Source organism: Motacilla alba, chromosome 3, assembly GCF_015832195.1.
Source record: "Motacilla alba alba isolate MOTALB_02 chromosome 3, Motacilla_alba_V1.0_pri, whole genome shotgun sequence".
NCBI lineage: Eukaryota > Metazoa > Chordata > Aves > Passeriformes > Motacillidae > Motacilla > Motacilla alba.
Window position 1 is genome coordinate 96760963 of NC_052018.1, and position 27151 is coordinate 96788113.

The following is a 27151-nucleotide window of genomic DNA, read 5'->3' on the forward strand; positions in this document are numbered from 1 at the left end:
TTAAAATGTCCATGGGAAAATGAAAGTGAATTTTTTTTTGATCAGTTTAACCTAATTTTAAATATTTGACATTCAGAATGTGCTGAATTAAAACAGCAGCAATAAAATCTCACTCGGGTGCTTGGTGCACTTGGGAGAAGAGGGTCAGACACATAGTCCCCTGGAGGCAGTGAACACCACGTAATTTTAAAATCAAGTCCAAAAATTGAAAAAAGAGCTTTCCTTTCCTCAAAATGAAAGTAATACATTTTGCATTGAAAATGGTCCAAACAATTTTTTAAGATTTTTCCATTTGAAAGCCTTTATTTTCTGTTTCTCAAAGAACAGTTATTTAGCTGCTGATATTTTTTAAGACCCTAACCATTGTGGAAATTCCTGAATTCCACCACCATTTAGATGCAACTTAATTAAAATTCATGCTGTAGTTATTTTTGGTTACCAAGGTATCACCAGGGAAGTCTGAATTAGATGACACATGGGGAGCACTGTTCCCTCAAAAAGCTTCATCAAAATTTAATGGGATTTAGGGAGAATTTTTTGGGCCCAGTGGTGATTTTGGCAAGGAAAGTCACAAACCCACTTTTAACTACTGGACTTTCAACTGATTTTAAAAGGAGGGCTTTGGCCAAGCCCTCTGGATAAGCCAGTCTTGCAAAGTAAAAGAGTGTAGGTGACCTGGAATTCACAAGTAGTGCCCTCTTTTTTTTAAATCAAAATGGCCTAGATACAGTAAATAAAGCTACAGATGTTTGCCAATACTTTAAACTCTCTTTTTTACTCTCCTTCACTGTACCTGTAAATTAATTTGGTTAACTTGAAATTATTTCAATCTTTTCCATCCTGGCACTTCATCTTGGCATGGTTGTTTGCTTTGCATTGTTTGATTTTATTTGTATGCATTTATGTTCTTCATGTTAATGTTTTATTTCTTGGCAGCTATGTGGGTAGTTAAGATATTTTAAACCCCTGCCTTATTTCAGATTGCTTTGATTTAAGTATAATGTTCATAATTTCTGTTTCTTTCCCAATAGAAGCAATACGCATAATGAACATCTCTTACCAGGGAATAGAATAGCAGTGCACAGTGTCTTATAAAATGCTGGCCACATTAAAATCAATGGTAGTTTTTGTGTTAAAATCAGCAATTTGGCAGATCTTGTAAATAGCAGTTTGTTCTACTGTGCATTGCCTTTATTTTTTAAGTATAACAGTGAGAGGCATAGAGTACAGCAGAGCAAATAATGATACCAAGGGCTGTGGAAACATGACTGCCTGGGGTAGCATGTTTTCCTGTGGAACAGGAGCTTGTATTAGATGAAACTTTGGCTACTTCCAGAACTGCATAGCTGTTTTTTTGGTGAAACTTAAATGTATATGGTAGTGGATACCTCAGTCACACGTTCCCTGTGCTGTCCTTACTTGTAAGCATTGATGCAGATTGGGAATTGTTGGAAATATTTCTCAGGCAAATCATGTTCTGACTTTTGTTAAATGAGGTGAATCTCTCTTTAAATATGTATAAAGGTGAGGATGAAGACTGTGGTGTATTTAAGGACTTCATAATTTCAATGCTAGCAGATGTTTTTTAGAATTCCTTCCTGTGAGAAACAAAATCACTTTAATTCAGTGGCGCTTAACTCATTTGCAGGATTAGTCAACCGTGATACTGTGTCTGACAGATGTAGTTGAGAATCTTTCTGTCAGTCATCTAATGATGTCTAGGACACTTCTTAAATTTTAACATCCAGTAAATTACTGTGAATACATTAGCTATGATCAAATATACTAATTTTTAACAGAAGAACCTGGAATGATCATGTACTATTTAGAATACTTGAAAAATTTAGTATGTGTGGATTTACATGAGCACTTTCTGAAGATTCCACCTTTTCTCTCTCTAATTTTGGATTTAGGTGATTCCACATGGAATGAGCAATGCAAACTTTAATTAATGCCAGAAAATCTAAATCGGTGCATTAAAATTCTGGAGAGCCCAGTATTGACAGATATTAGTCACATTATAATTCTTTCATGGGATGCTAATGAGGTCAGCGTACAACTGAAATAACACACAATAGGTCTTCAATACCTTTTAACTCTAAGGATTGTAAATCAAAATGTGTTTGTTTTTTGTGACAGAAGAAATGCAGGTAATAGTTTGCATTATGTTTTTTGAGTCTCTTCTCTGAAATTTTCACCTCCTTTTGCTTCATCTACAATGTCACATTTCTGTGTTCATTCATCTTCCATATTCATGCAATTTAGATGAAACACCCGGTGTGTGGTTGTTAACAGTTCTCTTGTCAGCTGAGAAGCCTTTCATGAGAAGGAAAATACCCAACCAGTTTTCAGTCTTGTCTGCTTTCACTTTCAGTTCCTCTGCATCACCAGACTAGCTTTCCCTGTCCTCCCCTCTCCATAATCCTCATGGACCAGGTCTCTCTGTTGTAGGTCATCCCCCAAGCCACCTAAGCCACTTTGACTTCCCTCTTTGCACAGGCCCAGTTTGTCTGTTCTGTAACAATAGCTTGGTGTAGCCTCTATAAGAGGCCATCTTTAACAACCTGCCATATTTGTTTTCTGAGTGCCATTGCAACCACAAGTCCAGTATTGCTGCCTTTTGCTGTGAGCATTGCTGATAATTGTCGGCTTTTTTGGACTCTGCAATGTGGGTGCCAGTGCCTGCTGATCACGCACTGCAGCAGGGAAAGGTTGGCTCTCCAGCATGAGTGACCACTCCTTGCCAGACCATGTCACGCTAAATGACTTCACTTGAAGGACTGCTGAGTTTGTATTGCAGCCTCTGAGCTATAGGTTTTCTTACAGTGATGGAAAAAAAAAATCTCCCTAATCCCCTGTATGCTGCTTAAGAGACCTTGGTGCTGGGTGTGATCTGGATCTTGCTATGTTTGATGAGGAGAGCCCATGGCAGATTTTGCTATATATTTGGCTCATGGGCAGGAGCAAGATGGTTTAGCTCCCTTTCCCTTCCTGCTTATCCTTCCAAGAGGCTCTAAGTGCTGGCTGCCATCAAAACATTATAAACACAACCTTTACTGCAGCTCAGGGCCCAGCAAGTACATATTTGATGTAGCGACGGGCTTGTCAGCTGTTTCTTACAGGGACAATCACTAAGAATAATGGACTTGGACCTCATTTCTCTGCTGCCAGCTTTATACCTCTATTAGTTTTTCAACTTTAGTAGGTCAAACTGTGGTAAATAGGTGTAATTCATGCTGACAAAATTGAAACAGTAATCAATATTGATACAGTAATTAATATTTGGAAATAATAAAACAGTTAAAAGTGTAATGCCAAGAAAGAAAGAGGAGGGGTCCTCCCCTTTTTCCGGAAGATGTTCAGAACAGGAAGAAGCAAGAGATAACTATTACTAAATTTATATGAAAGAGAGGAGGATTTGGTTGGACACCAGGAAAATGTTAATTATATGAGATTTATTGCTTTAATGCTAGAACATAATATTGGCTTATATTATACCAGCTTAGTGCGCATGGGTAATTCAAAAGGTGAAGTAAAGGACACCCGAGGAAGAGGAGAGGCCCTTTCAAACACAACCCGCAAAGAGTGGTGCGACCACCTAAAAGAATGGTGGAGTATGTGTGATGAAGGTGATGATGAGAGTGGAGATACAAGTGTGACAAATCGAAAATGGGAGGAGATGGTGATGCTATACAGCATAAAAAGGGGAATTTTGGCTTGATAAGCTTGTACGTGAGGTGGCAGGGGTCCAAAGGCCCTGCACTCCGTACCCTGCGCAGTTATTTTTGCTTATACGCTATTATAAGACCAAATTATACCTCATTTTAACCAAATTATACTGCCAATATTTTGAGTATATTCAATTTTTTATATATTAAACTACATAATTAAAATTGCTGCTACATTTAATTTTGTTTGGTTTTTGGTTTTTTTCTTGATTGGATAATTGGGCAAATATAACAAAACTAATGCATAATCAAAGTATCTGAAGGGGAAAAAAACTATCCATTGGAACGGGAATGTGGGCCAGGTTTTTAATAAAATGGAATGCTAAAACTAGATGAAAAGTGTGTTCAGAGTTTTTTTCTGTAGAAGTCATTGCACAATTTGTATTTCCTATTAAAATAATCCAAGGACTCATATATATCTAACAACTTATATGCCCATTTTCCCCCTTTTCATTTCCTCCTGAATTAAAGGAACCAAGGAGTTCACTCCATAACCCAAGGCTTTAAATTTGCTACTTGCCCTGAAAATCTTTAACAGCAACTAGCTGTCTAATTTATTTTTATTTTGCTAATTTTATTGCCTTAGCCTTATGACTCCCTATGAACATACCTCCTTGGTGTATTGTAGGTGCAGCTTAAAGATTCTTGTGCACCCCCTCTGAAAATTAAGGAATGTTTGGCTGAGCAGAAATAGCTTTCAGTTCTGTAGGTTAACTTGCTTTTGCCTTCAGAGCTCTGGCTCTGAGCAATTAACAACTGGAGATGTGCTTCAGGTTTTTTCCCCATCAACCTGAAAATTGTGGAGCAGGCTAAGAATGCCAAGAGGTGAATAATGAAGCAGTGTCTTTATTATATAGAAATTCATTTGGCTGCTTGTTTTTAGTAAAGTCTCATGTCTGCCTCAATTTCTTTTTTTTTTCCTATGTCAGGTAAAGATGCAGGGGAAAATAATGGAGGATATTTCTATAAGCTGGTTTTATTTTAAAAAATTTATTGCAAGAAAGAATTCTCTACCTCTTAAAAATTCTGCCCAATGTAACATTTTCTCTGAGTCTTTGTGATTCTCATTTTTTTGATCCTGTTTGACTATACACCTCTGAGCTAAGCATTAGCAAATAACCATGGGGTTAGATGGCATTTAGCTGAATACTAAATGAAAGTATTCAAAGTTTGGACTTTCATTTTGTTCAGTGGGAAAACACCTGACAGTCTTGGTACCTAAGAATTCATTTCTGATTTCTTTCCAGTTCCTTGGAGCTGGAAATATCTGTGCCTAGAACTACCTGGGTGGTATACAGCACTGCTGTACTGCCCATGTGCTTTACCCTGTGTGAAGTAAAAAGTGTGTTTACTCCACCCTTTTTTTTTAAAGATGCTCACATGCTGGAGAGCATTAGCCAGCAGCATAACTAATGCTGGTTTTCTCATTTTGTCTGCAGGGGAAATAGGAAGGCCATTACTGTGGTAAAAGTAAAATAAGTGATTGTGTGACATTGTAATGCTAAGTGATATGTAGAGAGGATCATCAGTTGCTTGACAAAGAAATCTGTTTAATATAGAAAAAGAATACAATGTGGTATGACCTCAGCAAAGCTATTTTTCTTCATAACTGTAACTTTAAAAATAATGCTACCTTAATGAAGATAAATGCAAATGTTAAAGTGAGACTTCATGTTTTTTCAACTGTCTTTTTGTTTCTTTGCTTTTAAACCTAAGAAATGAAAAACTTTCCGCTTTGCAAAGTAAGTTGCTAGATAAGAAGTGGGGGACAGCCAGCTTGTCTTCCTATAAACTCTGAAGCTGGATTATTAGAATTCTTACATCTTGTAAGCTCAACAGTTTTAACTGTTGTAAATTAAGCAGTAGGAACTTGTTGTTTGCAGTCAGTTTATCTTCTTTTGAATGTAATTCCACTAGTATTTCCTTTGGCCTAACCCAGATGCTTGGTGATTGTTGAGGAAATTGAAGTTTTTTTTCAGTAATAACTACAAAATGAAATCACTGTTGTGGTGAGCTCTTTACTTGCTCATTCTGTGGCCAAGTAGAGCCTGTACTGAATACCTGGAACTGGAATACCCGAAGGTCTTACAGGCACCACAGGTACTATTCTGGACTCAGGACACAACTCCATCAATTTCAAATGATGTTCTGATTTATTATTCTGTGGCTGTTTTGGAAAGAAGAACAGCAGAGAAGTGTGCTGCTGTCTTATTTATTACTCAAGATCTGGCTGGTTGTCTGGCTCAGTATTTTTACTTTTGTGATGTACCTATAAGAACTGGGTAAAAGGTTGCAGTTTCTGGAGAGACATGGCAGATTTCACCAGTTGTAAATTTGCTCTTTAGGGTTAATATCTTTGGAAAAAAACCCATTACTTTGTGGATATATTCTTGATGCGTACATGGTCTTCAAACCAGCTCTGAATTTGCTGGATAGAAATATAGGACATGAACATTAATTCATATAGAGTCAGAGGTATTAAAAAAGTTACAGGGCTTTTTTCATTTCCATTTTAAAATCCCCACAAACCAAACCAAAACAGAAGTGTGCTTCCCATGGCAGAGAGGAGCGGGTTTATTGTACAATGGCTGACTTAGCAGCAGTGTTTCTGGTTTTTCGTTAATGACCTTTAAGCCTTGCAGCACCTCTCCTAGGTCAAACACGTTGTCTCCTCTTTCACCTTTTGGTGGGCATATTCCATTTATTTAAGTCTGTGTGTACAAAACTGAATTTCATTTTTACCACCACATGATCTTCAGACTTATTTTAGTAGTTTCCCTGAGATGTTTTATATTGTAATTTGAGTTCATGGCTTTGCTTTCTCTTTGGATCAGTAAAGAAATCAAACAAAACAAGGTATCTTTCTGCCTCAGATCTAGTACAGGACTTCAATGTCATGAATAGAATCAGCCTGTGACCAGTGGGATGTGGCTTTAATTGTCTCCTGCACTAGCATGTGAACATAGGCATATTTCTTGACTTACAGAGAAAAAGGAAAGTGTATGTGAATTACGCTGCAGAAGCTTTTGAAGTCAGACAAAAATTTATGGGCTTACTGCATTATTCAAGGTACATAATTTTATTACAGTAAACAACTCATGGGACAACTGATTTATTGTTAGTGTCATATTTTGCATAATGAATTTTTTCCACAGATGATTTTACTGCATGTGTTTTAAAAGACGCAAGGCAATTCTTTGGGAAATTTTAGTCTAAGGTTGTTTTTAAGGAAAGCAGAATTTTATACAGAGGCAAAAGTAATCTATTTGTGTCATGGTATACAAGCCATTACTTAATAAATTATTGAAAGGGTCTCATCCTGGGATCTGATACTCTTCTGTTAGTATTTAATTTGGTGTAGAGGCTAGAAAGCAAAAATAGAGATATTCCTTAAAGAGCAATACCATTCCTCTCTGTAGTAGCATTTTTATTATATAATAGGTATTATTTATAAGTAGTTGTGTATAGATAGTGACTGATAAACATCAAATCACTATGCAGCAATGAACTGGTTTTGATTGAACATGAGGAATTAGATTCACCTCATTGTAACACCCAGTGCCAATGACTGGTCTAAGGCCAGACCAGTGAGGTTGGAGGCTCGAGTTCTCCCCGAGGTTAAAAACCAGGCAACTACCTTAGATATTGAAAATCAAGTGTTAAACACTTCAAGTCTAAGAGAAGAAACTGCCAGTAGACTAGTTTGGCAAGAAAACAGGACACTGAATCACCTCAGTGGAAAAGCAAAGTGTTCCCATTTCAGTGTGCTATTGTGGATCCTCATCTGCACTGGTTTTGAGTGCAACCTCACAGGCTCCTATGCTAATTAATTCTCCATGTTAGCAATAAACTCCCTCTTGCTGCCTGCTGGGGACTTCAGCCTATGGAGGATAATGGCAAAACACAGATTTTAATATTCACTTTGCAAAACACAAAATGAAATATTTAAGCTGTCCACTCAAGCAGTTCCCTTTGTGGTGCAATTCTGAAATTGTTTGATTTCTTACTTTAGCTTAAAAAAAAATTAACAAAAGCTGAGGCCTAGGTATTTGTGGATTTAATCTTTAAAATCGAAACTTGAAGCAGTCCATTTGTACTTCTCTCTGCTGTTTCATTATTCATTTCACTGCTTCCATAGTGTGTGAAATACTCCTTCACAATGCTGAAACTCACTGTCTTTTCTCAAAGACCCTAATGAAGATAAATTGCTCAGTTAGCAGTTGTTTTCTTTCCAAGACTACTTCTTAATTTTGCCCTTTGTGGATGGTTCCCACTCAATTACTTATCTTTTTCCTATGAGTGCTGTGATCCGAAATTAAGCAAATGAGAGCAAAAGGATGTGGCTGCACAACTTGGTTTATAGCCTGCCTAAAGGCATTCTTCCATAAGGTGCCTTACCTGGGGCCTACAGCAAAGCTGCAGTTTGCTGTAGGTGGCTGAATCATTCAGGCTGGAATCCCTTTGTCTGTCACTGCTATGAACATGACTGGTACAGCAGCACAGCTAGAAGGGCTTTTCAGCCTTAATTTTTGCACAGGGGAATTCTAGAGTCGAGAGTGGTTGATAGCAAGTACAGGTGCTTGCATATTTGATGATGTCCTGAAAAGTCAGCCTAACCAGACGTCCTTTGAGCTTAGGGTATGTAAGTGGGACTGCATTTCTACTAAATGGCAAAATAAAACACAGTTGACACATGAATGAGTTTAAATTTTCATTTGTACAATATTTTTAGAGCGGAAGCAGAAGTTCTGAATGAATATGAAGTTGGCAGTATGTCTGTGTGGTATCTATGACAGTGAATTTTGTAACTTATTACATGTTCTGTGGAAAAGTACTTGTTTTCTGCTGCTTTTAAGTCTACACCTCAGTAATTTCAATTTCCTAAATTATGAGAAGTAGTAAAAAATAACTGCTTGTCCACCTTCTTGGTACTACTCATGAATTATAGACAAATGTCAAATTCTCCTTTTTTCCCTGTCGGAAAAGTGATGTTCTGTTTACTCTTAGCTGATGCAAGCCTATGCCATTCAAAATGCTGTATAAGCAGCTGGGGTAATTTAAAGAAGCAAATTAATCAGATACCTGGGCACAAAGACTTAGAAGCACTGAGAATTTACTGGAAGGCATCTTCGGGCTGAAAATCAGGGCCTTAGCGTGGAAATATGGAGAGATCCGTAAGGATCTCAAAAAGGAAATGATCTCTGAGCTGGAAGACAGCATTAAGTCATTTGAGAGCCACTCTGAAAATCTCTGCTTCATTCAAATGCTGGAAAATATTTACTGTCTGTAAATATAAGCACCAGGCTTTGAAGTGACCACCCAAAAAACCCCACTGTACAATAACTTGAAAGACACTTAGTTTTGCCCTTTAAGTATCAAGGGCAATGTTGTCCTCATTTCATCCTGGAACAAGTTTTTGGGAGTTTAAAAGTTTGAATCCAAAACTCGGGTGCTACCAATGGACTGTCTATTCCTGTATCTCAGGAACTGAGATTCAGATGAAAGGGAATGTTTTTAGGAGCAAAGCTATTCATGTACAAATCTCAAATTATCTTCAATAGCATGCTCAGCCAAATCTTAAAAGGAATACAAGTACACATTAATTGAGAATGAACATAATTCTGTTCCTTAAGTATGATGATTATTAAAACATAAACTCAATGAACATACTGAGAGGAAACTCAGTAATGAGTTGAGAGGAAACTGCTAAATACCTTTAAAAGCCTAATTTTCAGTCACCCTTTATTTTTTCATTAAGAGAGAAAAAAGATGGCACTTGACTTTCTGAAACTTTCTGTTTGCTTCAGATCAAAAAGTTGCTGAGTATCCTTAACTGCTGATGGGACAAATCAGGAATGAATTAAATTTATATAGAAAGCAGAGACATGGGATGACATTTTGAGAAGCGCCTGAAAGCCCCATTTGTGAAGCTGTTCAGACAACTAAAGGAATGAGAAAATATGCAAAGAGATTTTCAAGCATATGTGCTGTCCATTAATGCAGTTTTCCCAGTTGAATTTTGAGAAATTTACATTCTTAGGCATTGAAATTCTTTTAGAAATCTGACTGTTGTAGTACCACAAATGAGGTTTTCAAAAATATTTCTTTTGTGGAAGACCCATGTGTCTTGTCACTTCCACCACTGTTTGGAAAATGGGATTTAACCTTTGCTTTGCCACACCAAGTAGTTTAATACCTGAATACTCTTGTAAGTGTTGATGTTGATAATCAGTAGTAACCTGAGCTCTCACACCACCTCACAATTGACCACACTGGTCTACAGGAGGCTTTGCATGCCAGAAGGTATTGTTCCTCAGGCTTGCTGGTGTGGAAAATGGGAAATGGCATAGCACTGTAGGGACTGGTTTCTGTCCAGATACATCTCACAGAATGAAGAGGGCAAAGTTTGCTATTGATTCTCAGCTTCTCATTAAATTTGTGTTTCATTTCATGTCTGTTCTTCAGCTGATTTTCTGTGTTCCTTGTGTTTTGTAGAATGCCAAAGCCAGCTACGACTTCAGCAGCAATGATCCTTACCCCTATCCCCGCTATACAGATGACTGGTTTAACAGGTAAATGGATTTTGGGCAGCCTGCCCTTCACTTTGGTTTGTGTAAGAAATTCTGAATTTTTGTGAAATGTCTGCTTTCTGCTAAATTCAATCATCACAGAACAGACACTGCAGTCTCCCTACTGCTTGAAAATTAGAGGTTACTTACTACGTCATTTTTGTAGGTTTATAGTTCTTAAATGAAGTTACTGCTACAAAAAACTATATTTTTAGATTGTTTGGATAAGTGATGGCTACATACCTTTTTGCTGAAAACTTTCTAAAGATTTCAGGGCTCAGACTGAGTGCTTATCAAAAAATATTTGAGGCCTATTTGATGTGATTTTCATCTCTAACTTAGGATGACTGGATGGTCTCCTAGTTTTGGATGGGGGTTTTTGTTTTTATTTCTAAAGAAATCAATTGTAGTTCTGTCAGAGTGACACAACAAAGAAGCAGCTGTGCTTCCACCTCAGATATGGGTCTCCTGGAATGGATTAAACAGAGTTAGGAGCTGTGATGTCCTTCTTTGTAGTCCTGCAATTTTTCAGCCAAAGCAAGATCTCAATGAGATTTCTGCTTTATTTTGGGAAAGGACATCTGACACTTTTAAAGTAGTATGAATCCAGTTAGTGAATGGAAAATCACAGAAAGACTAGGGCTCTAATTTGTGAAGGTCTGCTGACTTTCTTGCTTTATTTATGCAAAGGATCTTTTTAGGAGACAGATACCACTTAGCTCTGGAGAGGAAGAAAATTAAAATTAGCTTTAGTGTGTAATGTTGTTGTTTTCAAGCTTTTGTTGTTTTCAGTGTGGAACTTCATAAAATTAAGTATGTTCTGCCAAGTCCCATTAACACTGATTTGCTGCTATCAAGTATTTTATAGTGGGGCCCAGTTTGCCATCCTTACCTGTTCTGCAAAGTAAACTCTCCCTGGAGGGGAGACTTTGCATGCCAAAGTCTCTTTGAATAGACCTCAAGCATTCCAGATATGGCAGGGGTTATTTTCTCTGGTCCCAGGTGCCTCTGGCTAACTTCAAGCACTTCAGTGAAGCATTGAGGGTGAGCAGCAATATTGTTTGTGGCCCAATCTGTAATTAATTGAGAACAACATGATTCAAGTTGTCTGAGAAACAGTTTCCTCTGTTTCTTGAGGGAATGGAGAGTTCAGGTCGGCAATAGAAGGGGGAAAACTATGGAGAAATTACTTTGCAGATATCCTTTACTATTCTTCCTTTTCAGAAAAAAATTAAATTGATACTTAAGAAGTATAACATTGTTTGTCGAGGAACCTTAGTCATACTTGGATGCTCCGTCCCTGGAAGTGTTCAGGGCCAGGCTCGATGGGGCCCTGAGCAGCCTTATCTCATGGATGGCATCCCTGCCCATGGCAGGGAGATTGAGCTAGATGATCTTTAAGGTCTCTTCCAACCCAAACTACTCTATGATACGATGAACTTTCAGATTTCTTTTGCAAGACAGGAAATTTTCTATCTTGCAAGGTAAATCATGGGAGCAACACATTCAGTGGAGCATCCCTTTCCTGCCTTCATAGTATAAGGAAGGATTTAAGATGCAAGATTCTTAGTTTTCTAAAGCAGGTTAAGATTCAAACCAGCACACCATATCCAGCTGTCCAGGAGTAGCTGTGACTGTTCTTCTCTGTATATTTCTTTGCTATTCTGTTAATTGAGCTGACATGCTCCTCTGTAAGCTCTTGCCATGGCCTCTGACTCCTGAAGTAGTCTTACAGGTAGGTAACAGCTGTCTGCCTCTGACAGTCTGTGTCCTTGTGTACACCGGTGCATCTGGATAGGGCATGATTACATGGAATAATTATTGAGAGAAACCTGAAATAAAGGCTCCATTTTGCACAGCCAGTGATGCATCTCCCATCAAATTTTATGCATGCAGAAGGATCAGACTCAAAATAGGACAGGGTAATATTACTTTTTCCATAAAGAATACGTTTCTATGTGAGCAATTCGAGTGCTTTGTGGAACAAGAAGCAGAGGACTGATGACCAAGGGGCTTTTGTGAGCTGCCAGCTGCATATGGAATGTGTTCATTAGACTTTAAGAATAAATTGGAGAGGTTTTTGCATGGAGTATTCCATTAATTATAGCTGCTCTGCTTGTAAGCACAAATTCCCCTTCCATTTGGGGCTTTGTAAGACTGCTGGAATCACTTTGGCCTTTCCATCTAACAGCCACTGGTTTTTGGAAGGGAAGGGTGGTGCCTCAGGCAGGAAATTGCTTTCAGGCAGTTCAGCTGCTGCTGTGGGCAGAAGCCTATAGATGGCTTGGCAGCCAAGGGGTTTATTCTCATGTTTGCTGTACTCACTGTTAGACTGTGCTCAGATCCACAACTTGGGGACCCAGCAGGAGAGTGTACACTTGGTTCAATGTGGAACAGAGCTGTGTTTGAGCCTGAGGAGCAGTGGGAGCAATAAAGGAACTTGAATCAAGCCCTGTTCCCAAAACGTGAGGCAGCCCCACAGAACTCAGTGTTTTTTAAGAACCATTTTGAGAACTGACTGACTTTGAACACCCTCTCCTTCTGAACCACATTCAATACCTTGGCATGTACCACATTCTGCAGTGAAGAGGTAGCCATAGGAATCAGTGGTTGCTTGGCCTCATACTACCCTCTGATTTCATGTTGTGAACATGCAGAAGGCACAACTCAGGCTTTCCACCTCAGAGCAATGAGATTACAAATTTCTGCCCTGATCTAAATAACCAGTAATTATTTCTGTTCCTATGGCCTTTGTATTCTCTATACTCTCTCATGCAGCTAATGAGTTAGCAGAGAGAAATTTATTTGCTATTTTGGAAACCTATATTCTTCAGATGTAAGAATCTTTTGCAAACTATGGATCCAAACCGAAGTAGAATGCTTTCCCTTCTGTAAACAATGCTTAGAGGCTGATGATGTCATGTGAGTAAAAAGGGGATAGCATTTGCCCCACAGAGTGTCCATCTGAGCTTTGCATGTTTAATTGCTGCCCAATGCAAGCAGCTAAACTGGTCAAGAAAGGCAGATCGTCCCAGCTATTGAGACTGCAGCTCTGCATAGCCCTCCCCTGAAAACAGCTGAAGATAGGATGATTGGTTCCTGTCCTTTGCTGTCTGCAGAAGCATTTCAAAGCAGATGAAAAGGAGCCTCAATAAAAATCTCTGCCACCTCTGACACTTTCAAAAATACATCAGTAGGGAGGCATGCACAGGACTATTGGCAGTGGATTTTAAAACAGAATTCTTTTCAAAGACAAAGCAGAGTGAAATTTTTGTAGCTAGTATAGGTATTTTTTAAAATAGTATGCAAAACTGTTTTTCAACTAAATCCACTTCTCCCCCTTACTTTTTTTTATGCGTGTTCACATAAAATGTGTTCACTAACATAAAGTTTATGCAAGACTTGCTCTACTTGCTAATTTATGGTTTACCTTTGAAGTAGCTTGCTCACAGATGAAAATATTTTTGTGTTCTGTCCCCTTACTTTAAATGTTTAAATAGGGAAGAGGGGAACAATGTAGAGAAATTTGTTCTTCTGACATGAATCACTTCATAGAAACCACAAAGGATTTATCAATGATACATGAACAGCAGATAGGGCTGAGTTGGAAAAGTCTGCTATTTGCCATTAATAATTCAATCAAATGCATTTCCATGAACTCATAAGTGATTTTTTTTTTCTCTTTAGTCAGCAGCAATATATTGAAATTCTGAGCTGCTGGAATAGGCCTGTTTACAGTCTCCATTGTGCGGGCCACTGCTCTAGAGAGGCCAGGACAGGGAGAAGACCTTCTGGTAAAACTTTTTTGTCAGGAAGGCAGCATTAGTGATGTTTTTCACCCCAGCATTAGTCAAGCCAATTTTGAACAAAGCCATTTATTCTTCTCTGTGCCTTGTAGTTGGCCCATAGGTGACTAGATAATGAATGCCTAGCATTGCTAGCACCTACCAATGAATGTTGTGTTTCTGTCACACTTCCTTGAGCAAGATCATGAGGGAAAATCTTGTTGTTTGATTGTTGATAGCAATTTCTGTAGCAGCTGAATAAGAAATCTGTATTGCTGTCTTCTCTGCCCCCTTTGTAAAAGGAAGCGGATGAGATCTTCGGTCATCTTTCTTTATGGAACTGCCTCTAAAAATATATTCTCCCAAATAGAACAATAAAAAGTATGTCTTGCTTCTTATCTTTTTATTAATGTTATACTTATCTTTGCCAGACACCCATAAAGGGAAAGAGAGGGAAAAAAGGTGATTAAAACAGTTTTGCCACCTCCCAGGATGGTCCATCTGATTCTCAGTATGACCTTTATAATACAGCATTTTGAATTGCATGAATCCTTAGCATGCTGTAGGATAAGTGACAGTTTCAATGCTCAGAGTGGATTGATGTGAGCAGTAGGATGGAGTCATATATTGATTCAACATCTTAGACTAAAAAAACCCTGACAGCAGCACAGGTTTCAGTACTTTCCCTGCTGCTATGCTATTTTTTTAAAAACTAGGTTATGTTGTCTGCATTTCTCTTCTGTTGAGTTTAATTTCTAGGATGAATTAGGAGAAAGGAAAATGCAGTTTCCCTTCCTGCAGGAGCCACTGCCAGTGGTGCCAGTAACTGCCACTACAACTAAAGGCTCTGTGTTAAGAGCTGTAAAGCACTTCATAGATACCAGGTATTATTGAAATACCATGTGTCAGCCCAAACCTGCATCTCTGTATCAGAGCAGAGACTTTTCCCACTTGAGCAGAAAGCAATAGCTCTGTGAGCTGGAGCACCTTGTCACCTCTTTTGGGAATTAGGCACTGGATGAGAGGGATGCACATGCCTTAGGTCCCACAGCTTTGGGCCTGGCCAGCCATGTGCAGCTCTGCTGCTGAGGAGCGCAGTGACCATAGTGTCTCCCTTCTGCTACTCCAGCTTTGTACTGCACCCACCTCTTCCTGTAGCATTTCTTTTGTGGGCAGGGGTATGCTCTTCGTACACGTTCAGACAGCAAAAAGGCAACCAGACTGTTCCATAAAGTTCAAAGTAATGAGTGTCATGCTGTCAAGACACAAAAATAAAGGAATTAATATTGATCTTATATTTATGCTGTTCTGTCAGGGGGCTGTTTCTACTAAGATTTGTTAACGAGGCAGAACCTGTCTCACAAGCTAAAACGGAAGGGCCTGAATAACTTTACAGTTAAATGCAGTGTAGGGATACATGTTAACCTCAGAGCAAGCCTTACTCATCCTGCAGAGGGGAAACTGGATATTGCCTGCTCCAGCAAGGAATGAACTTGTGCCAATATTCATCACTCAACAGTTTTCCATGGAATGGTTTTCCTCTGCAGCACTGGGAGCTGACTGAAGCAAAACAAGCTTACAGTGATCCAGCTCAGCTCAGCACATGCATTAGCTGGGGTTCATCTAGTCTCTCTGCCTTCCTTTTCACAGCCACGGGACAAGGTGTGCAGGAGAGGTATCTGCTGCTGCCAACAACAACATCTGCGGCGTGGGAGTTGCGTACAACTCCAAAGTGGCAGGTATGGTAGCAATCCAAGGTGTAAATAGCCCACTGTACTTCAGGCAGAACTCCTGCAGAGACAGAGTGTGTTGCCCAGGACAGGGCTGCAGATTGGTGTCGGACCATGTATTTATTACTTTTCACAGTAGCTGGAGAAAGGAGTTTCTCCCTGGTTTTGCCTTTTCAATCAAGGGCCTTATAAATAAAGGCTTTTTAATAACAGTGCAAAAGAGCAGCTCTGCTCCTTCATATACCAGCTCCTGTTTGTATGCTAATTTTCAGTGCTTCTTCCCTGCATAGCTATAGAATCATTTGTGCCAAATCTCATTTTGCAGGAGGTAAAGTATAAATTCCTGCTGCACTTAAAAGCCATTTGAAAAGGCAAATCTTATGCTGCTCTTACTCTTTAGGCTCTCACAGTGCAGGACCTGCAGTGCTGTGTATCTCTGTGGTTGTAGTTTTCCTCTGTTTTAACAGTGATGGAGAGTGATAGGAGCAGATGCAGAGAATGAAACAGGTGGTACCTAGCACTCAGCATCCACACTTTGGATATTTTGACTTCTAACGAGCTTTTCTCTGCAAATATATACTGAATACAGTGCTTGGAGTGAGTTAGGCTCTCCACACCATGTGTCAGTTTAGTTGAATTTGAAGAAATCCAGTTTTCCCACTCTTAAGACAGTTCCATGATGAGAACTGAGGTACAGCAGGCAGAGATAGATACTTATGAATTTCACTTTACTTTCCCTGATCCACACCAGAACATCAGTATAGATGTACCCATTGCTTCTTGGAGATGGTCCACAGTGTGTGTACATGGACAGTTCTGCTCTGCTTGGCCAGCCTCTGTTTCACTGTAATGTTAGGAGAACCTGAGGCTACATTTCAACTGTCACCTGCATGACTGAAAGCTGAATCTCCACCAGAGATGGGCACCAAGCAATGCTTGCTAAGCTCTTACCCAAGAAATATCAGTGAGAGTTAGTAACTGACTGGGCAGGTATAATAAATGTCTCCTTTCTTCAGGAAGCATAACATCTCCTTCAGGGATGAGACATTCCACAGAACTTACATTCTTTCAAGAGTTACTCTTCAAGGAATCTAAACTGAGGCATGGGATTTTGTCTGGACCATGTCCATATTATTCATCTAACTCTACAACTTCAAGCTGGCTGCTTAAAAATCAAGAGGTGTGACAATATTTCTGGTCACCAACAGCCTACAAATAATCGTCTGTGTTTGTCCACTTTGTAGTAAAATCCCCTCAAATTTTGGGAAGTTCCAGCCAGCCTTCCCTGCCTGAGGACAATATGCATTGGCAACACTACTGTGTGGTCCATGACACTGGAAGTCCATGAAAGTTGAGGGTCTGCTGCTGTCATGGTTTGGAGTCCATGTTTGCAGAATGAATGGGAAGTTGATTGCAGATCTGCATTTTATAAGTACGGGAAGCAATTTCTCACCCATTGAGTTTGACTTCATCATTTCTAGCTTGAGTTAGCCCATCAAGAACATCCAGCTTTGGTCTGATTTCTATTTGAAATTTATACCACCTTTTTTTCCAGCCTTATATTTGACACACTGGTTTTCTATTGAGTATAGTCAATAGAGAAGAAGCCACTGGCTTCTTCTTTACTGCCATTCACACTGTTTGGCACTGTTTTCTGCCCAATCTGTGTCCTAAACCATTGGGAAAAGTTGAACCTCAACTCAGGGATACAAATTAAGCTTGGAATGAATCCCTGGTTATTCAGGTCTCATCCAGAGGCCAAGTTAGAGGCTGGCTGTCAGTGAAATTGTCCTGTGTGTGAGACATGATGGATGTAAGGGCTTGCACTGCTGTCTGTTGCACTCTGGCTCACTTAGAGTCAGCACTTTGAGGTTTTATGAAGTTGACATGTCCTAAGATTCTATCATTTAAACTCTTTAACTTCTACTGCAGTATGGGTTAAAGGAAGTGGGTTTTAATTTTCTTTTTTCCTCCACATGCTGGCCGTATTTTGCTATTGCATCTGCACATTGACAGAATGATATTTTTCCAGGAAATTGCTGTGTAGCACGTTTCCCTCCTCCAATTAAATTCTGGCGATGCACCCAAATAAATAGAAAAATTACTTGAAAAACTAATGACATGTGAACACAAAACTGAATGTAAGTTAGATGAGGGATGGGGCCTTACTCTTTTTTGCTAGCTTACAAAATCTTATTTTAAATGCCGTTTATATTATTTAAGCACTGAATTTCTGAGACTGCTAAATTCTGTTATTTTTAAAGTGTTCTCAAAGAGTAGATGGAAAATACGGTGTTATTAGGAAGCTAACAATAAAGTTCTTTATATTTCTGGGCCATCCTGGTGGCTAGGTGTTTAATACTGGCATCCTGCTGGGTAAGCACACCCTGGTGACATGGGAATGTCAAGTGCAGAATTACTGAATGGTAAAACTGCCGACTAGTGGCCTTCTGCAGGTGCTGAGATTACATTTTGTGCTGGGTAATGCATATTTCATACTTATGTTGATTAAAACTACAGGTATTCGAATGCTCGACCAGCCATTTATGACAGACATTATTGAGGCTTCCTCCATCAGTCATATGCCTCAAGTCATAGATATATATAGTGCCAGCTGGGGACCAACTGATAATGGGAAGACTGTGGATGGACCTAGAGAGTTAACGCTGCAAGCAATGGCAGATGGTGTGAATAAGGTAACAGTTTCAATAATCTGGGTTCTGGGGCAGAATGGTGTGTACATGCATGTGCTGAAACCAGTGACTTGGGAACACAATGCATTTGCACAAATTATCGATCTTTCACCGTATTTCAAAGTTCCTTTGATGTTCACTCTGCAATATGTTGGTATTGATTTTATTGTATAGTCTCAGCATACTGTGTTTATCTCTAGCCTGCTAATAGATGCTTTTCATAGGCCATTGCAGTCAAAATGGAAGAACTTGAACCTGTAAATATTCCCAGGTTGAAATATGTCAGCTGAGCTACTGACACTGCATTTTCTGTTTTGGTGTGTTACCAATTTAATTATTGTTTTGGATTTGGAGTGTCTCTTGGGTCACTCATGTGTGGTCATTATTATAGCTGTGATTGAACTGCAATGGTTCAGATGTCCCTGGACTAATATTATCCAGGAGCCTCCTTGTTTATTCCCACATTCCCAGCTCCTTCTAGGAGCAGTCTGTGGTCTTTGTAAAAGACACTTAGTATTATCCTGTGATGATAAACAGTGATCTGTTTAACCTGTACACTATAAGATGGCTGGGGGAAATGTGTGTGCCACAACTCAAAAATAAAACAAATTAGCCCAGACAAACCAACCTTGCATGGCTTTGTCTCCACCTCTTTAGTGTCATGCAGCCACGACAACCATGGCTGCCCCCGGTGCTGTAGGGAATGAGCCTCTTCCCCTTGGCTGATTATAGATTGGTTTCTTTATTGACAAGATCTGAAACTACCTAGAACATCTGTGATGGTTTTCTGCGGGAGCTCCACAATTAGTCACTTTTCCATCCAAATTATTTCTTCCTTTTAATTGTGCCACATTCTCCCACTCTTCATCACCAGCTCACTGTAAGCAGCACATTCTGTTTACCATGTTTTGTGACATGATAATTAAATCTACCACTGTGACAAGCAGTGAAGCATCTAAAGCTTTCTCAAATGCTGACCCTCAGATGTTTTGCCTGTAATAGAGGGAGTATAGTTGCCTTCATGCTTCCACCCATAAAATTGGCAATGTACTGCAATAACACTGGAAGACTTGTCAAAAATTCCTTCTGAGTCTGCTCAGTTTTGTAGTATGAACTGTACAAACCTCTGATGAGTTCAGAGTCCCTCTGAAGTCACCTTACACAGACTGTGTTTCTTCTTGTGATTTTGATTTATCTAGTATTTCCATAAAGATCCCTTTAAACGCTTCAGTCTTGAGGAGAATCTTTCTTAAATGTGTGACAGTTTTAGCAGCGCCTTGATGTGTTATAGTTGCCTGATCTCTCTTCCACTCATGTTGGTTGTAGCAGATACAAACTTTGAACACAGAAAAGTTTCCGTGTAATTTCTGTGTTGTCCTCGTCCAATGGAGAACTTGTGTAAAAGTAGCAAAAAAGGAAGAATAAAAATTGAACCAGAGTTATTTTACCTTTCAAGAGAAGCAGATTTTAAATCATAATCATGGTGACTTTTTGTAATTTGGTATATAAAATACCTTTGAATTAACTTGCTGTCATATTGCCCTATGCTGTAATTTGTGCAGTTACAGTAGAATTAACCTTCTCTTTGAATGTTAAGTACCAGAGTAGGGATTTTTCTTGTCAGTTTTATTGCTTGGTTGGAGTCCTATACTCAGAGTGTCGGGCACATCACCTTTTTAATGCCTTGCCTTCAGGAGTGTTTGTGATTCTCTTCAAGAAAAAATTTGCAATATTAAGATCAGAAGGGGCCCTGAGATCACTCAGGTTGAATGCTCAGGAAAGAGAGAGCACAGTGACAGTGAGCTGTGCTCTGGCAAGGATTGCTTTCATCAGGAGACATATGTCTCTCTTATCAGGAGACATAAAATTAACAGGGGAGCCTGCATTAGTAAACCAGTTCTCTCAGCCATTGCAGAATTAGGAGAAATTATACTGGATTCTACCTAAAAAAATTGTCGTCGTCCAGGGGCTATTACACTTAACCTTGTATCCCAGTATCCCAGTATCCTTGTATCCCAGCTATCTCCTGGCAGTATGTGCACAGAAGATGGGACAGTTCTGCCCCAAATAACTCCCTTTGTGTTGTGATCATAGCTTTATCTACCCTTCTTTTGCCAATACATTTCCTAATAGAACAGGTTTTTTGGGTGTAGTTTATTCTGATCTGTTTTTTTTTTTTTGGAGAGACATATTTTCTAGAGATATTTCAAGCTGTCAGTGGATGCTGGGTATTCTCCATGGTGCTCTGAAAAACCCACTACAGAGTTGGCTGCATGTAAATGAAGACTAACAAGCCTTTGATATAATACCATTTACCTAGTTTAGGTCTATAATGTGTGCATCACATTCTCTATTGACTGTAAAAATGTAAATCTAGTTTATTATTATTTTTTCAGTGTAATCCTCCTATCTTATTAAAAAGTATCTTTTGTAAACTGAAAGACAAAAAAATGTCGGAATTATTTTATCAGCCTAGAGCTGATTCTCACCACAGTCAGGGTTCATGAATTAATGATGAAGCTGAAATATTGGTGGGGAGGAAGCAACATGCTGAGAATAAAAATGTGTTCCTAAACTAAAAGCAATACTTCCAAATGTCCTAGAAGGCAATATAAGAGCTCATGCATGGAGCAGGATTAATATCCTTGCTTCTAATGCAATAAAATAAAAATCAGTAAGTAGGAGTGACACAGAATTCTTACGGAGAATATGCATTTAATTGAGTTGACAAACACAGGTAATCTTTGCCTTGCTGCTACCACACTTGGGAGCCCAGTTCAAAGAGGACACTGCCAAGTGTTTCATCCTTCCCACAATCTCCATTCCACTTTCATGTCCTTTAGAATTTCTCCTTCCAGAGCTACTGAGATGCGGGGTAACTAGTCACCTGATAATGACAATATGATAAAAACTACAGAAACTGTGAAACTTCATGTGTATATGTCTATTTTTATGTCTTGAAGCCACCCAGCTATAACCAGGTGGACTAAGGCCTACATGTCTTCTATTTCTGATACATATTCTTCTAGCTGAAGATGTCCCTGCTCATTGCAGAGTGGAGTTGGACTAGATGGCTTTTAAAAGGTCCCTTCCAACCCAAACTATTCTCTGATTCTATTTTCCTACCTTTCCTCTTCCATTATCCATTCTTGGCATGTGTTAAACTCATTCTTGCCTTTGCCTTAATCATACCTTCATTTTGGTGTGCTGTTTGCTTGGAAGGTAAATAGCATGAATAGAGGCAGCACTGAATAGCATAATTAAGGACAACACAATGTGTCATCACACCAGCAACTCCTTTGTTACTAAGACATAATCCCCCTCATTTTTTAAAGTGATCTCTGTGTTATCTCATGGCTTTAGTTCAGGGACAGTGGTCAGCAGCATGGCTGAGTAGTGGTGGTTGCACTGCAAGGATATATGAGCTCACAGTTGAATTAGCAAGAACTTGAGAATAGGGATTGAAAGAAGTTTCATACACACAAAGGTCCACAAGTATTTGGCAATTACCAGCACTGGCCTGACACAGGTGAACACTCTTACCTGATGCAACTTTCAGCTGCTAGAAAATACTTATTTGGGAACTGGAAAGGACTTTTAAAAACTTCTAGTTTTTAAAGATTAGGCTGAAAGTTGTATGTTTATAGTACTTGCCTAATGGGGGGCCTTGCGTTCATTGTATGCATAGTATGACTGGACAAAGCAATGCTGTGTGATTTATGTATCCCTTGTCTGAGCTGTGCTTACCCACTTTGAGGGCTAGAAGGCTTGGAGAGGGAGGTAGAGTGAATGGAAATCCTGTGACAACACATCTCTCTTAAATAGAGACTTTCTGTTCTCTAGTATCTTACATCCAGAATTGTATCAGCTGTCATCTTAAACAGGAAAAGGCAACTTAGGTCAAGAACTAATTCCACTTATATTTTATGGTACATCCTGTTTTTAGTGTAGTGTCCAGTAAACATTTCTTATTTGCCATTTCATGAGTCCAGTTCTTTCCAGCTTCAGTTATTGGTATTTAAGGCTCCAAGTGATAGTTATCCTCTCCACAGTAGCAAAGTGTTGAATTGAGTTCTTGCTCCTGCCAAAACAGCCTTTCCTCTTCCACTGTTGAATACCACCAGAAGGTTAGGCCAGCAGGGAAGGGACAGGGACTTCATCAGTGGTGAATTTGAGAGGATAACCCTGTTGCTGTTTCTTCTGACCTGAACTGCATGGCTTACGCTGGGTTTTTCCAGGGTTACAGTTCAGCATCTCCAGGCTTTTGGAAGGAACTGGATGTAGGAGAAGTGCAAAGGCATTCAGCTCAAACAGGGTAGCTGTGCCCCTGAACCTGTGTGGTAGCAAACTTTGGCAATCCAAGTATGTTTCCTGCTATGTTTTCTCTGAGGTATCTCTAAGATTAAATCAAGGTTGCTTGTCTGGCTGTCAGAAATGTGTTTCTGCCTAGATTTTGCTTTACATTTTTAACAGTGCCCAAGTCATCAGTATAGGAAAGGAGCGAAAGGATCCAAGAAGTCACAGGCTACCAGACTGCTCTATTAAGAATCTAATAATGGAGTGAGAGATGTCAGGGATGCAGAAACATGTGGGCAGGCTCCAGAAAATCCTGGCAATAAAAAAAATGGGCAGCAGATCAGGGATGTCAAGGACTCACTGCCTCCAGCTGGCTTGCACTGCATAGCCACCTCTGCAGTAGGTTGTTGCAGCCTGAATAGCTGCTAGTAAAGTCCAGGGTAAGGAAGCAAAAAGGGCTTTTTCATAATATCAAAAGATATTTAATTCAGGCACGTAGTGAGATCTTTAGAGTCCCAAAGCACACACATGTGGATGGTCCAGGTTCCCCTCTCTGGAGGAGCCCCCGGGGTGACCCTGGTCTCTGGGCAGTACTAAGATAAGGGCCAATCAGGGGATAGGGACAGAGTAGCTCAGGGACACAGGAACAGACAGGAACAGGGGAAGGAGCCAATGGGGTCTTATCAGCTTTCAAGGGAAGCTTCTTGTGTTTCCCCAACCCAGGGGATGCCCCCCAGGGTCTCCACAACTTCCTATTTTGATATTATTAAGAAAACTTCTCTGAAGGATCTACTGAATCAACACAAAATGACAAAAAGAAATAAAAACCCTCCACATGTGTTTGCTTGGGACTCTATTAGACATCTCACCGCACGGCTGAATTAAACATCTGTGGATATTATGCAAAGGCCCTTTTTTCTTCCTTACCCTGGACTTTACTAGCAGCTATTCAGGCTGCACAAATGGTGCTCTGAACAGAGACCTCTTCTCCTAGAAAACATCTGCACTAGACCACCCTGAGAATTGGGGTTTTTTTACCCCAGTGTGGTGAGTTTGAAATTTTGGTTCCTTCCTCCTTTTACTCTCGGGTGTTGGGAAGAGACTGGGTTAAGATGGAAATAGCAGTCACCCATGCAGAATAAGAAGTTTACCTTGTTATAAATGAGGTCCTATATCTCTAATTTAATAATTCACAAACTTAAAATTTAGCAGCAGTTTTTAATTGAGCAGCAATTTTATAATACAATCTAATATAATCCAGTAGTTAGGAAAAGAAATTTGGCAGTGTTTCAGATAAATCATAAGCAAAAACTGATTAATCGGGGTACGGGGAGGGCTCCCACCCTGCCTTATGTACAAAGGCAAAAGTATCCAAACATAACTTATATACTGTATGCTAATACATATTCATCAGTGTTTTCCTGTAAATCTCCTCCTATTTTCGATTCTTGAAATCCACGTCACTATACTGCAGAGTGCATGCTCCCATTGTTGCTAAGGGGTCTTTTAGCTCTTTGGTGGTCTTCTTGGAGGAAGGCCGACAGTCTTCCTTGCTGTCCTCTGAATAACCTGGCAAGTGGTGTGTGCACATTAAGCTTTGTGTTATGTAAGTAAGCACTAGGTTCCAATTAAGCTTTATTATTTTATAGATAAGACCAGTATTTTAGACTCCTTGTCTGGAATTGTCCCAGCTTTATTCTTCTCAAGGTCAGTCCTACTCTGGAAGTTGTCTTCACTTCGTCTTGATGCCAATTCTGGCTTGGGAGTGTTATGAATGAAATTGCCAATCAAATCAAAACAATAATTTGTAAGAGCCAAATTATGATAAAATAACAACATATAAAATTTATTTCACGATCGAATGACAAAATCTAGGTCAGCCACAAATCGGACAGAGTCTAGCCCGGGAATAGACCCTGGGTGACACGCTGTGCAGCTCTGAGCCCTGGTTGCCTCAGAGTGGAGCGGCACACCACTGCGATTTTGAGTTCAGTTCTTATACTCTTTTTCTTGCTGCAGGCCAGGATGTCCTTTGTCCTTTTCTTAATCAAGTAAGTCCAAAAAGCTTCTCCGGTCCAGGATAAAGCTATCAGATGAAGGATGGTCCAGTTCTTGATGTCTTGGGAATAATTCATCGACTTCTTGTCTTGTGCTAGACAGAACTCAAAAGAACCGTATTTGCAATACACAAAACTCTATGTCTGGGGAGATATACAAGTCAAACAGTCCCTTACTGGAAATCTCTTATATGTTAAGAGATTTCCCAGAAACAGATTACAAGCCTGAATGGATTTTCCTTGACAGTATTGTACCCCTCCCTCCGGTCGTCAGCAGCCAGGTGTGCTGCTGATGGCGTAATTCTTTACTCAACTAAAAACCTCGGAACTCTGTGCTACTGTTTTTACTTCACATGTAAATGTAGTTCTTCTGTGTGGTATGTGTGTGTTGGTCGGTTTCCCAATCTTGCAGGCTGCTTTTCCTTGGTTTCTTTAAAACATGCCCAGACAAGATTCCTCATGGTAAAATTCAACTTCTTAATTCCTGTAACTATTTCTAACTTTTTTATATCATACTTCACACTTATAATTATATTACATTCACTATAACATTTATTATTTTATGAATTTTGACTCTATTCATAACAGGAGTCTCCCTAACTTTTGTCAATCCCAATTTCTTGTAAAATACAGACTTTTGGAGTTCACTTGAATTAGTAATATGAATTAAGCATTTAAAGTTTAGCCTGTAGAACTATGTGTTGAATTTTAACCTTTTTACTTAACAAACCTCTGCCATGGTACAAAGGGCATAGGAAAATGCAAATTTCTGAAGTTTCTTGCATAAAGAACAATACCAGAAAAGACCAAGAGATACAAAAAGCCCAGATAAAGGAACTCGTCTGTCTCCAAGCTAATCAAGGCCGACAGACAACAGACGTACTCAGATAAGCACCAAGGGACCAATATCGGATGTGCAAAGGAGAAAAGTTCAAAAGTTCAGTCATGAGGAAGACCACAATTTTCAGCCTCAGAGATCACCAGAGACCCCCGTGTGACCACCACAGCAAACAACGCATGCCCAGAAGGGCGTGGATCTGATTACCATACGAGGCGAGAACAGGCAGGGCCAGGGGTTGAATATGCATGGAAAAGTTGTGCAGTGTATTGCATATGGAATACTTTTGTGAATAAAGATGTGGGACAGACTGAAGCTCGGGGCACAAGTTTTCACAAGAGCTATCTTGCTTGTGCCGGGCGCTGACATATATACCTACTTCATAACTGTATCTGGTTGTGGAGTTTATTTATTCCATGTATCTCTTCACCTGCATCCTGTTTCTCGCATGTATCATCTATGAAAACACCCATCTGCTTCATGACACTAATCACATATATACTTTTCCCAATTATTTTCCCAAAATATTGATATAATTACAATTTAGTTAGCACTAATCTCATCTATTTATTAACCTCCACCTTAAAAATGCTTTTATTCAAGAAAACTTTCGTTTTTCAGAGGGGGAATTGAAGTGTTTTGTACACTGGCTAATTAAGCATTTTCGTTTTATTTCATGTCACTCATTCCTAACCAATGAATTTTTGGAAGTACTTTGGGAAAAGTTAAAAACTAAGACAGAATTCTGTTGTTGGGGAGGTTTTTTTGCTTTCTCATCATTGATCTTATCCTTTTAGCATATTCATGTAGTTTTTCTTTTCTTGCTGCCACTCTTGCTGAGTTTCCCTAGTATTAAAACTACGTAAGTAATTAACTTTGTTAGAGGAAAATCTCCTGCAATATACATTCTAGGATACACATATTTATGTTATCGATGATGCATATCGAATGCATATTGGTGCAGTTTGGTCAGACGAATAATCCTCTGGAATCAACATTTCTGGAGACAAATATTCAGGCTAGGATCTTGGTGCATATCCCTGTAATCTCATCAGAGGGAATTTCCCAGAACTCTCCTTTGGTATGCCAGGATTTTCATCAGGCGAGATTACTGTATTTCAGCACGAATTTATACATATCATCTATCACATCCATGTTCCCCTCTTTGTGCCCCTGCACCTCCTCCCCTGTCGCAAGGAAAGACTCCTCCAGGTTCTCCCGTCTTTACTCCGGCTGCCCAAGTTGGCTCTCACCGCATGTCCGCAGCTGCATAGTCACATTCTCCTGCTCAACATGGCAGAGACCGCATGGTTGGAGCCGCAGGGTCCGCCTTTCCGCCCTCTGGTTTTCATGCCTCCTCCCACAGACGTGTTTACCTTGGTTGCTATAGTACCGCGAGATGCGGCACGAGTGGTGAGAGCCGTCCCCCCTCACACCTGGGGGGTGCCCAGCTGC

The 27151-nt window shown here is 39.6% G+C and overlaps 1 protein-coding gene across 2 annotated transcripts in view; it reads left to right on the forward strand.

The window, feature by feature from the left end:
• Nucleotides 1–27151, forward strand: part of PCSK2 (proprotein convertase subtilisin/kexin type 2) — a 106462-nt gene that overhangs the window by 60292 nt on the left and 19019 nt on the right. For both annotated transcript variants that reach the window (XM_038131349.1, XM_038131348.1), the window contains 3 exons: nucleotides 10224–10300; nucleotides 15733–15821; nucleotides 18333–18508. In XM_038131349.1, the coding sequence (XP_037987277.1) occupies nucleotides 10224–10300; nucleotides 15733–15821; nucleotides 18333–18508 (342 nt within the window). The remainder of the gene's footprint in view (nucleotides 1–10223; nucleotides 10301–15732; nucleotides 15822–18332; nucleotides 18509–27151) is intronic.